This window comes from Columba livia, chromosome 4 (genome assembly GCF_036013475.1).
Source record: "Columba livia isolate bColLiv1 breed racing homer chromosome 4, bColLiv1.pat.W.v2, whole genome shotgun sequence".
NCBI lineage: Eukaryota > Metazoa > Chordata > Aves > Columbiformes > Columbidae > Columba > Columba livia.
In genome coordinates this window covers 48,881,795-48,894,424 of record NC_088605.1, presented here as the reverse complement: position 1 = coordinate 48,894,424, position 12,630 = coordinate 48,881,795, and the positions used below count along the sequence as shown (strand labels likewise).

Here is a 12,630-nt window from a genome sequence, read left to right as displayed (position 1 = left end):
TTTCCTGTCCCAGTCCTGCAGAGATTTACACATTTATTTAATTTCTTAAATACGAGACAAATGAACTCTCTGCGCTTCCCTGAACAGTAACAAAACACCACTTGCTTTTCAGGGGTCAGACCTTCACTCAGAAGCACATCTTTTACTATAAATCAGCTCTGATGAATGCATCCCACCCACCTCGAGCTGGCATTTTACAGAAGGTTTGTGATGACCGTGAGGTTGTTGTTTATAAGGGGTTAGTGCTCATTTCATACTATTTTTTTTCAAGATGTTAAAGCAACAAGGTTGCATATGTGTTGCAGGGCAGGACTGCATTCCACCCAGAGGAACAAACAAACCAGGCTCCATCCATATGGCCAAGATCCTGTCACCTCAGCTCATGTGTGGAAACAATAACTTGTTCAGCAAATCGATTTATCCTGGATAAACAATGCTGATATGGAGAGCCAGAGGCAAAGGTCTGTGTTCTGCATTCGCCTTTGCTGCTTGCAATTCCAGAGTATATTCAGTAGTACAAAACTATGGAATGCTTGAGGGACTGGTGTAAAACTTTTATAAAAGCTTTTATACTGGAAGTTGTCTCCCATTTTTCTGTTCACTTTTTTTGATGTCTATAATGAGTTATTTTTCCACTGCACTGGACCGAACTTTCACCTGGGGTAACCTGGTGCAATCCATGCTAGTTGGGAATCTCTCATTCAACTCTACCTACTCTCAAAGTCCTCTTATTTGTAGAATGGGATCAGAAGAGCACTAAAAGGTCTTGAGATGACAAGCTAAGACCTTCAGCCAGTTTGAAGAGACACCAGATGACTGGCCTGAGCTCACCATCTTCTCAGCAGCTTTCCCAGCCACTGCTGTCTCCCTCTCCATGGTGTCACCCTCCCTTCAACCTCCAGTTAACCAAAGGAAGTTTCACAATTCCAGCAGTGGTATTTTTGGCCTTTAGTCTTTCCCTGCCTTTGTACTGAATGACTCCTTGGCTCTCCTAAACTACTGCCAGAACAATTAAATATTTGAACAATTTGAACAATTTGAACAAGATACTGTTTCCTACTCTTGCAGGAAGCTCCCTCTGAAGTGATCTCCATAAATTTCTCTGAAGAGGTTGTTGTGCCTTCTGATGGCGTGGCCTTTCCCATTTGCCCTTCCCAGCTGGCTGCCGCATTGGTCTCTCCCTAGCTGAGGAGGAACGTTGCAGAGGGTAATTTCCAGCTCAGCTACATTCTCCCTGTGCGTCTCTCTTCTTCACAGTCATCCAGTCCATTCCCAGTGTCCTCTGAGTGGGCGCATCCCATATTTCCCATTGCTGTCACACTATGAACTTGAACATGAGCCAACAGTGTCCTGGTAGCCAAGAGGGCCAACCGTGTCCTGGGGCGCATCAAGCACAACACTGCCAGTCAGGCAAGGGAGATGATTGTCCTACTCTGCTCTGCACTGGTGTGGCCTCACCTGGAGCACTGTGTGCAGTTCTGGGTGCCACAGGATGAAAAGGATATCAGACTGCCAGAGGGTGTCCAGAAGAGGGCTACAAAGTTGGTGAAGGATTTGGAGGGGAAGCCGTATGAAAAGCAGCTAAAGTCACTTGGTTTGTTCAGCCTGGAGGAGACTGAGGGGAGACCTCATTTTGCTCTACAGCTTCCTCACAAGGGGAGGAGGAGGGGCTGGCACTGATCTCTCCTCTTTGGTGATCAATGATAGAACCCAAGAGAATGTCAGGAAGATGTGCCAGGGGAGGTTTAGGTTGGACACTAGGAAAAGGTTCTTTACCCAGAGGGTGGTAGAGCACTGCAAGAGGCCACCCAGGGGAGGTAGGCACAGCCCCAAGCCTGACAGTATTCAAGAAGCAATTGGACAACGCCTTCAGACACATGCTGTGAGTTTTAGGATTGTCATACACAGGGACAAGAGTTGGACTTGATTATGCTTGTAGATTCCCTTCCAACTCAGGACATTCTATTATTATATAGCTGGGGGACATTTGAGGCACATCTCCCAGCGAGGCACTGCTCCTGCACTGGTGGCATGGCCACCACCGACAATTGAAGTACTGAGAGGTTCTCTTTACCAACGCAACTGGAACATCTCAAGCAGCAATGTGATGGGGCCATGATTTCAGGAGTCTCCTAGAAGATCTCTGCCTGCACAGATTACAGCCAACTCAGAGACCCGAAACTCATTCTCTTCCCAGGAGCAACTCCACTCGTGTCCAGTCAAACCAACAGAAATTAAAATCATCCTTCCTTTGATTAGTTGGAAAAGAGGGGAGAGTACAAGAGAGCAGAAACTGGTGAGGCAGAATGGGGCAGCATGCAGCACAGACACCCAGCTCTCGACACCCGCAGAGATATGTCCAATGCCACTGGAGCATATCGTTGGCAAACAGCACCATGTTGTTGCCACGTATGTCATACATTGACACGTATGTCGGTGACATACAGTTAATTTCACTGACATGCACATTACATGCCACTAAATACCTTTCCACTTCCCTCTGCCTCCCTTCTTGGGGCAAATTACCCCCCCCCCCCCCCCCTCTTGGTGACAAGAACCAGAATTTGATGAAGACATTTGGCTTTAACATGACACATGACAGTTCTGGTGTGGTATCTGGATTGATCACGGCAAAACACATCAGGTTTGACATTTTTTTTCCCCTGGGACCCCTGCTCTTAGTGGTGACACACTCTGCTTTGGGTCACGCTATTTCCAGTTGTTAAGATAGACAACCTGGGTACAGAGGTCGGATGAGAAAGCGATTTCCAGTCCAGAACAAGAAAGGGAGGGAGAGGCAGACTGTGCACAGAAAACATGGAGAGAGGACACAAAATAGGGGCCAGCACAGGTGGGAACACTGACCATGTTAGGCTCGGATAGGCAACAGCACGCAGAGAAGAAGCCCACCCACAGCCACCATCGCAGCAACTGAAAAGCAAACAAAAAGGCCCACGATAAGGAACAAATCCCACAGCCCTGGCAAGGTGCAAATACATCTGCAACATTTTTATATGTACTTCTTACTTCTTATTGTAATTACTATTTGGACCTTAACACCTGGGGCTGCAAGAATTTCATGACACATGCTACTGCTGGAGAAAAATGCCTTGGGGGAAACGTATAGATCCTGGTCCTGCAAAGTAATTAAACCATGTGCTTTGAGTACCAGCCATGTGCTTAAACTTAAGCACCTCCTTGGAACAGGCAAAGTGACAGTTTCAAATTCCTCTTGAATAGAAAGCACTGGATGGGTGTGAGCACTGCTTCAGCAGAGCATTATGCACCTGCTCAACTCGTGCACTATGCATCTGCAGAAGCAGACCCTTATGAGTTGGGTGAGAGGATTCAGCCTAAATAAACTCAAAATGCAGTGAGTTGAAAGGCGTTGTGTCTCCACAGCTTGCTTTTGAAGGTTGCTGAGCCATTGTTCCAGCCTGGCGTAAGTCTGCAACCCAAGGCTGGCTGCACCTCAGTAATTACCCTTTATCTTTGCAAAGAACTCGCACGGACAATTTTTCTGTTACCAAAACTATAAAATACTTCATCCTGAAAAAGAACATAGTGCAGAAAAAACAACAGGAAGATCTTCAGTACGATATACCGGTAGGAGGCCCAACGGTGCAGACGTACTCTGGTTAAAGACAGCTGAAGATCTCACTCATCATTTCTCCTCAAATCATCGTTAACACGTCATTCTCAAAAAAATCATTGTGCTCATCAGATTTTTATGATGTATAACTTACAATGCCTAAACAAATTAAAATAGCCTATTTAGACAAAATTTACATTCTGAAACTGCACCACCTTCAATTATAATGCAAAATAACTTAAGGCATGCAATTATTTACAGAATTATATACTGGATTATGTGCTTACTTAAATTAGAACTGGTGAAGAATGTCTCTCTAAGCTCCTTTTGCATCAGCAAGACAACTTGCAAGCATTTTCTAAACAGTGATGCCAGTTATTATTTTTTTTACTGTAATTGACAATATTTGATATTTTCACAAGGCTGCAATTTGTGGAGTCATGCTAATATGGGAGAAGCTGAGCTTTCAACTAAACCTCTGTTAACCCTGGAGGTCCAAATCCCAAAAGCACACAAAGGGAACCCAAGCATTTTACGTTTTGAGACAATTTTGTCATTTTCTGGGTTTAACCTTGAAGGATTTGAGTGCAAGGAACTGGTACATCTCCAGAAGATCACTGTGGCTGTGATGACTTATGCTTTAGGTAAGAGCCCCCTTTCCCCCCCCATGCATGTTCTAACAGTTGCTGCTTCATATCTCACTCACTCCCTTTATGGGGAGGAAAAAATGCTCAAGTGCAAGGGAAATATGCCTCAATACAGCCTTCCTCCTGCACACCCGTCATATAACGCTGTGTGCTTAGGGTCAAAATACTCACAGGTGTAACACTGGGGGAAATCTAAAGGTACTAGAAACAAACTACACTGGATTAGAGGACAACAAAATTCACATTCCAGTCCTGAGTGCACTTGGACAGCTAAGTGAATGGAGTTTTTTGCCTGAACAGTGAGCACAAAGGAAGATGCATGTTAAAAAAACATCTTGATTTGACAGATAAACTTCAGAGTATTAAAATCCAAGGCTGGTACATCCGGATGTGAAACTCCAGCAAACCCACCGTTCTCTGGCAGCCACCACTTTTGGGTACTAATGGCTTTGAAGAGGAGCTTCCCCATCTCCTCACTCCACGAAGGGCTTTCTTGGTCTACAAGCTGAGGAGCTGAAAGCAAATGCTTTCCAGATGAGATCAGATGCTGTGGTAGGATAAGTGATTGCTGCTCATTGAGATATGCCCGGATCTCTCCAGGTTTTTAAGATCCTTAGGCAGCGAGCTGAGCTGTTCCAAGAGCACAGTATACATCCAAACTACCTGCAAAATCTCCTGTCTCACTGAATCCAACCACAAGGAGAGCTTGTGGAGGCTGCCCTGGGCTCGAGTGGGCAGGCAGGAGCCACTCTGATCTGCTTCAGGTTAACAGATGACATGTCCACGTAATGGTGAAGTTTTTTCAGACACCACCTGCTGCATAAAATCCCATTTGCTGGGAAAGAACAAGGTGCTGAGGCAGCCACCTCTCCAAAAGCCAAGCTGGCTTGAAACAATATGTGACTTCTGCTTCAGGCGCCGGCTTCAAAGAAGGGGCTGCAGATGGGCAGAGACAACACAGAGGAGCCTGGAGCTGTGGTGGGACCTCCCAGAGCTCTGTGGTCAGCGGCTTCTTGGTAAGACCAATCCCACTGCTTTGGGTTCTCTTGGGCAAGGAAAACCAGCATTCCTCCAGTTCTAGCCAAGGTGACCTCTGCAATGCCTATGTGCTTTGCAAACACAACTGTCCAGAGAGCAAACTTTATTAAACCTGTGCTGGAAGGACTTATCAACACCCTTGGCATCATTTCAAACCCTGGGCTACATGCTTGGTTAATGAAATGTATATATATAAATACATGATGGGTCCCAGCAACTGTGCCTGAAGTCAATGTCATTAATTTACCACAGGCCTCCAAATGACCCAGACAGTGTTCAGAATTAAATTGCATTTCTAATGGCTAGATGCATCTTGGAGAGGCTCTGCCATATACAGCTGCGGCTTTTAAGAGTTAGAATTTGAAGACTTGGAGTCATGATAAATGAAAGCCTTGTTTGTTGCTTTTAATAAGCTGCTATAATGGGGCTGTTCTTCAGAGGTTTGCAGTTAGGGACACAAGGCAGCCCTGAGCAATGGCAATGATTGCTTCCTGCACCACCAGCACGGGAGGCCAGCACTGCCACTTGCACCTCACGAGTCCACATGCTTGCACTAAACAACAGAGGAGCAGCATTACGCACTGCTACACATATATTCCTACTCTGCCCAAAACTCTGCTTCCAGCTTGAAGGGCAGCCCAATTTCCCTGTCAAAGTGGAAACAGGACATGCATGATGCCATCAAACACATCTTCTGAATGAGGGCAAGGAGTTTTTGTCACTGACTGCTCCACTCCTCCACACTTCCCCTGCTCAGACATAGCTTACATCAGGCACTCATCTCTTCATCGTGGTCCTCCTGCCTCCTTCCTTGGCTGCTGCTGCAGTAACTCAGAAATATTGCTTTCAAGGGCAATGCCTCATGGGCTTGGAGTTTAATTACAGACTTGGTCCAATCTCACATCCTGTCTGGGCCACAGTCATCTGAAGGCAGATTAACATGAATCCCTAAACCATCCCCAAAACTGCAGCAACTCTGACTGGCTTGTGCAGCCTGGTGTGTTTGCACAGAAGTACTAAGCCCAAAAATATTTAGGGAAAGGAAAGGAAAGGAAAGGAAAGGAAAGGAAAGGAAAGGAAAGGAAAGGAAAGGAAAGGAAAGGAAAGAAAAGAAAAGAAAAGAAAAGAAAAGAAAAGAAAAGAAAAGAAAAGAAAAGAAAAGAAAAGAAAAGAAAAGAAAAGAAAAGAAAAGAGAAAAGAAAAGAAAAGAAAAGAAAAGAAAAGAAAAGAAAAGAAAAGAAAAGAAAAGAAAAGAAAAGAAAAGAAAAGAAAAGAAAAGAAAAGAAAAGAAAAGAAAAGAAAAATAAAAACAAAGTTGTTGGAGCAGCCAAATTTGCCAAGCTGATCTAGGTGGGATGGGGACTATGGGCAGCAGATTTCTACATCAGCCCTGGGAAGGCATCATGGCATCACCCTGTGTAAAGGGGGAAGCACAGGAGAGCTTTTTTGGGAGAGGGATCCTGTACATCAATGCTGCTCATGCTCCTCTTGGGGAAAAGGTATTGCCAAAGAGGCTGTTAATGTGATGGGGGTAGTGAAGACCTTGATCCAAACAGGGGCAGGACCAGCCCCTGCCTGCTCTCAGTGGATGGGAATTTTGATTTGTCAGAGTAATAGCTTCTCTGACAAAATTCTTCTTCTCGTCAGGCGAATTACAGGGGACATTTGGCAGTAGGCAGTGTCATAAAGTGGCTATAAATCATGGGAGACAATGTCCTGTAGGAGGAAGGAAGAGAAGGCAGGAATGTAGAGATAAAAATCCTTTAAAGAGTCATAACTAAAAAAAATTGTGACTCATGCTGCAAAAGTTCTATGAAAAACATTATCTACAAACTGTCTCCCATTTCCTACACAAATATTTTAAAAGTAAACTATTTTAAGCCCTGATACAACCTGGAAAATAGGATGAGGGAGGTCTGTGAAAAAATTTATCCGTTTTGACTTTCCACATCAGGGAAGGTCGCAGGCACTGGCTCAGGACCTGGGATATACACCGCACCACAATCCTCTCACTATCTCTACTCCCTGAAAGTCACTTTTTAACAAGATGCACGTATTTGTTTCCAGAAAGCCCTCTGCCACCACAGGGGCTGATATTTAAAAGTCTAAATCAGCTCAGGTCAAGGATGGATACCCTGGTGCAGAAGCCTCTAATTGCCAGTACCCAGATAGCAAGATTTGTCTTTACTTTGTCTTTACTTTATCTTTTAAAGGCTTGTTCCTTGCCAGAAGAGACTTTCTATATACACATAACACAGGGCAAGAGGCAGTTTTTTGTTGCTTCAATTTTTTTTTTTCCTTAAGTTCTATAAAAAGCTTCCTCTGGTTCTTTGGAAGATCACTTGAGATGGAAAGGTCACCCATAATGGGTATATAAATGCAGATGCACAGTGCACTTCCTTAGTTATTTTGAGTGGCATTTGCAAACATGCTCAGCATTGACCTAATCGCATCCCTATTTTATTCTGTAAAAGCCTGTTCCTTTGTTTAGGACTACAAAGCTCAAATGCTCAAGGGACTGGCAGTCTCTTAACACTCACCCTAAGACCCTGACAATTTTGCAAATGGGGTTTGGTTCAAAGGACCAAATGGGGGGCAGTGGGTTTCCTTCCCAGGCTGATGCACACATGGCCTCCCACCTCACTTGGTAGGAAGAGAGGCGCTGATGCCACAATGACAACTTAACTGCTCCTTGCAAGGTAGAGCGCAAAGGTCTTTGCGACCGGCACTGTCTGACAGACTGTAAAACAAAAGTCTATAAAGATTTTAAATTAATATATGTATATACTCCAATTAGGAACAAGGATGCCAAGCAGCATCTAATTCACGCATTGCTTGGAAAGCAAAATCTGTAACATTGCTCTGTGAAATGCATTGTGTTTTCAAGAAGAATGTGTAATGCTAACAAAACAAAGATAATAACAACTGTGTTCTTTAATTCAATGCTTGTATCTCGCTTAATAAGAGATTTTCAATCCACTTCTGTTTTTTTCCTTTTCTGAGACAACTACGACCTGATTTAGTGAATCTCTTTGATTTGTAATCCTGAGCATTATATAACTGATGTGTCCTTGATGCAAAGAGGGGAATAACTTGAAAAAAGCAATCAGCTATTTTGCATTTATGACCTTGGTCAGAGGATGCATTATTTACAGGAAGAGTCTTCTTGAACATCTGCAAGTAAATCAGCTTAAACGCAGCTTAATTGTTTAGGGCAAAGTGCATTTAGTTTCAAATTCCCAGGAACCTTCGGCTTCAGACACCAAGCACGTCACCACAGATGGACGCTGGTGTGTGGAAATGCCACCGCAGCTGCCGTTCAGCTGACCTTCGGTTTACGGCCAGCTGCCAACGGGAAATTCCAAGCTCCTATTTACATTCATTCAAAAGAAGTGAGAAGTAGCAGAGGTACTTATAAGAAAAAAAAAAAAAAAAAAGGAGGGGAAGAGGTGGGGAAACTTCTGTGTTCCAGGACCTGTTGGAAAATAAAAAGCTTTCAAACTCCTGAATTGTACCGCTGGGATATTTTTTTCCAAGCTGGGGAGAGCAGGAGGAACCCTGCTCCTTGCTACAGGGCTTCTCTCATGCCCCTGCTCTCCTTTCACAGTTTCCCCAGTGCTGTCCTGTCTCAAGACACACTTGCTTGAGCCTGGCACTTGGTTGGACAGGTGCAAAGAGATGACGCAGAGCATCTTAAGGAGAAATATCCGAATTTTCAAGTGCCCAGGGACTCCCAGGGAGCAGCACAAAGCCAGTGATGAGGAGCCCATTTGCAGGAGCTAGCCAGGCTACATACCCCCTGCTGCAGAGCAAGAGAGTTTTTCTCCTGAGCTTTGCTGCTGAGCCTTGTTTTTGCACAGCTTGCCTGGCATGGAAAGCAGTGGTGATTCCAGCTGGAGCAGCTCCTAGAGTTCAAAATGTCTGTTTTTTCTAAAAGCAAGTATGGGAAAGAATGAGGAAAGGAAATTCAACCCCTGGGAACCAGGCACTGGAACCATATAACCACTCCAAAGATACAGGAAAGTGTCTTCCAGAAACAGGTTAACAGCTTCAGAAAGGGATTATCCCATGACTTGAAATGCCTTTATCATCCCCGCAGTGTCACAGCATGAGAGTCACTCCACGAATTGTCTTGAAGCCATATCCAAGGCAAAGCAGCATGACTGACACATTTCAGCAGCATTTCTGTGTCTTCCAAACAGGAGCAATTTATTTGTTTTGCTTTGTTTAATTTTCAAATTGGCTGTCAGCTTTCTGGGGTTTATCTTTCCTTGTCATGAATGACAGAATGCACTAGATGGGCTTTAAAATAATGAGAACTCAAAGTGGCTTGGAAGCTCTGCAGTTTTGAAGCCAGTTCTCTAAGAACAGACCAAACCTCAGCACTGGAGGCTTCTCCACCACTTCCAGCTGAGGGTCTGGGTTCTTTCCAGTCTAGGAGAAGAACTGGAAAGATAAAAATGGATCAAGAGCTCAGCTCCCTCTGCCTGCCCCTTCCCGTATGTCCAGCATGGCACTATGGAGAAGCTCCCGGGAGTCTGCAGCTGCCCACAATTAAGGCAGCAGAAGAAGCAGTGATAAAGCTCTACCCAAAGGAGTCAAGGGCTTTTATAAACATGCCAAGAGATAAAGAGCTAAAAGGAAGCACACCCTGGAAAGCCCATTAGAGCAAAGGACAAAAAGACATAATGAATGAGAATTGCTGACAAAGGGCTCAGGCTCTGCATCTGCTTGCTCAGACCAGAGAGGAAAGCAGCAAAAAGGCAACCTGCATAGTGCACATCTTCCTTGGAGGTGTTCCAAGTACTTATTGGTGCCTCTGGAAGAGCAAGAGCTGCTGGCTGCCACATAACTGCAGTTCCTTACAGCCTTGGAGGGATTTACACAACTCTGCCTTCTCCTCCTTGCAGAGGTGCCAGGCTATGGCCATAGCTTTCCTACAGCCAAATCCTGTTTGCATTGATACAAGCACACATCCAGGCTAGGAGAAGCCAAGGTCCATGTTCCCTTCTCTCTGTTTGAAGAGGGATTTGACTCAAAACCTCCAGCCTTTAAGAAGAGACTTGAACTCCTGCCTACAGCATTCAGAGCCCAGTCTTTTTGGGTACAGCTTTCCTGTAGCCACTGGTGTGAATGGCACCATTCACCCCCCTGGCCGCTGCACGCTTCTTGGGCAGACAGAAGCATTTACCTTCTGATTTTTAAGCCCAACAAGCCACTCAAAGCAGATGACAGGAGCTCGAATGGCTGAGCTGGAAGGGACTAGTCAGTCTCTGACCTTGAGCAGAGATGAGTCTGGCAGCACACTCACCTGTTAGGATGGGAAATAACCATGTCCTCCTACAGATTCCTGGGGACAGAGCTGCTCAGCCTGGCTGGGTTTCACCGCACTGCCTTCGCAGACTGACACCCTGCTTCCTCTGGGAAATAAAGCCCTCAGGTGATACCTTCAGCATCAGCACAGTTCCTCTGCAAACACCTTGTAACTACTCTTAACACTTAGGAAATCCTGTAATTTACAGCCACCTTGCTAGACCCGAGCATACGACAGACCTGCATCGTGAAAAAAGCCATGGGCTGATGGGTACCTTAGAAGCATAAATGTTTACTTTGCATTGAGAACAAATTCAGCGTTACCAATAGATACATCCCACTTTGCTTTGCATGGAGGATATCGCATTGTTTTGACTACTGCCATGAAAAAAATGTACTAATACATGCGTAGTATATGAAAAAATTGCCTTGTGTGCTGGTTGCTATGCCAATTCAGTGCTGCAGTACAAACTGACCCTGATACAAGCCAGATTTCCCCCCAATACCACAATCCCATGTTCACCAACAAGTTCCATCCACTTCAATTAGAGTTGTCAAAGATGGTATAGCCCAGGCTTTCATCATTTGCCTGTGTTTAAGCACATGAGAAGTCAATGGGATCGCTCGCTGGTTTGAAGCTGAGTGTTTCCCCCTGTGAGCGAAGCTCTCTGTATAATTTATTAGCATATGGGGAACACAGTAGTGTCCTACACATGAAAAATGAAACCCAGACCTGGCCAAAACTTGGGGTGCTTGACCATTCAGCTGGGTTTCTTCTCTTTTCTTTGCAAATGTTTTCCTGAAGTCAAGTTTTCTTTGTAAGCAAAGCCTATTTGTGAACTCTGAGTGCAAACAAGTTGGCTTTGGGATATTTTACCCGTAGTAACATGTTCTACTTATTTTTAAAGGAATGTGAAAACACTCCTGTGAGAGTCAAGTCTAATAATCAGGGCTAGTCTATGCAGAGATGAAAATCATTGGGAAGTGAAGTACCTCTGTGAGGGAGCTTTTGCCATTCCTGCCTGCCCAAACAGATCAATCAGCCCACCTTTGTGCTGTTTTACAGTGCTCTTGCTCAACATGTTGCTCTCGCCCAAATTGTGCTAATCAGCTGGTCAGATAAAAGTTATTACCAAAGGTGGAGAAGTATAAATGCACAGCTTCTTCTCTTACCTTCCACTGAGAAGGAAACCGATAACAACAGCCAGCAGAATGACTCCCACTGTTACAGACACAACAATTATAGGAATCTGGCTTTGGTCGCTGGATGCAGCTACTGCTGAGATGAGAAACAGAAAATGGAGATTAAGGTTAAAATGATAGTCAGCCTTCATACACGAGTCTTTCATGCGAGGCCACCATTGAGGTTTGTCTTACCCATTCATTTATTCTTTTAAGGTTTATGGTTTCCCTCTCTGCTGTCTCTTTCTAATTTGGAAAAGGAATGGGTGGAAATAAACCAAAACACATGCAAAACCAAGCCAAAAACCCAACAGAAATTACATCTTGTGGCTGAATTCAGAAACCAAAGTGTTGCAGAATGCAGCCTTTGAGTTTGCAAACTTGAGTTTGTCTTCCTGGGTCAGCTGCATTAGAAATCACACAGATAAATGATGAAAACCCAACAGGTTCCCATTTGCAGAGAAAACATTTATGCAATGTTATTAAGACACATGAGCAAGATCTCTGAAACAAACAGCATTACCTGTGCTTTTAGAAGCTATAAACAATTTAAAACTAACTCCTTGTGGCATCTATACAACATGGCCAGAAAGTGCAATCTGTAAAACAGTGAGCTGCTAAGTCACATAGGCTGCTGGGTGTTTTATTGGTCAAGGGAAGAAGAACTCTCCCAGCCCTGATCTTGGAAAGATCCTTTCTGTCAAAAGGCAGGAGACAAGTGACAAAGCCACAGGCAGAAAGGTCAGGAAAGTTGTTGGAGAAACGGGTTTTGCCCCAGGTTAGGTAAGAGTGGGTGAACAAACTCCTGTGGCCTGTAAAATAGCAACATGAACACCACTGGTATTGTGTTTAACTGCT

General features: G+C 44.5%; 1 protein-coding gene across 14 annotated transcripts in view; it reads right to left on the bottom strand.

Annotated features, from left to right (window-relative positions):
• The window catches only part of EPHA5 (EPH receptor A5), a 212,187-nt gene that overhangs the window by 33,063 nt on the left and 166,494 nt on the right, over window positions 1-12,630 (bottom strand). For 8 of the 14 annotated variants that reach the window (XM_065061577.1, XM_021299088.2, XM_065061579.1 and 5 more), the window contains 2 exons: window positions 11,764-11,869; window positions 2,866-2,931 (listed from right to left, as the gene is read on the bottom strand). In XM_065061577.1, the coding sequence (XP_064917649.1) occupies window positions 2,866-2,931; window positions 11,764-11,869 (172 nt within the window). The remainder of the gene's footprint in view (window positions 1-2,865; window positions 2,932-11,763; window positions 11,870-12,630) is intronic. The other 6 variants (XM_065061576.1, XM_065061582.1, XM_065061581.1 and 3 more) reach the window with 3 other exon arrangements.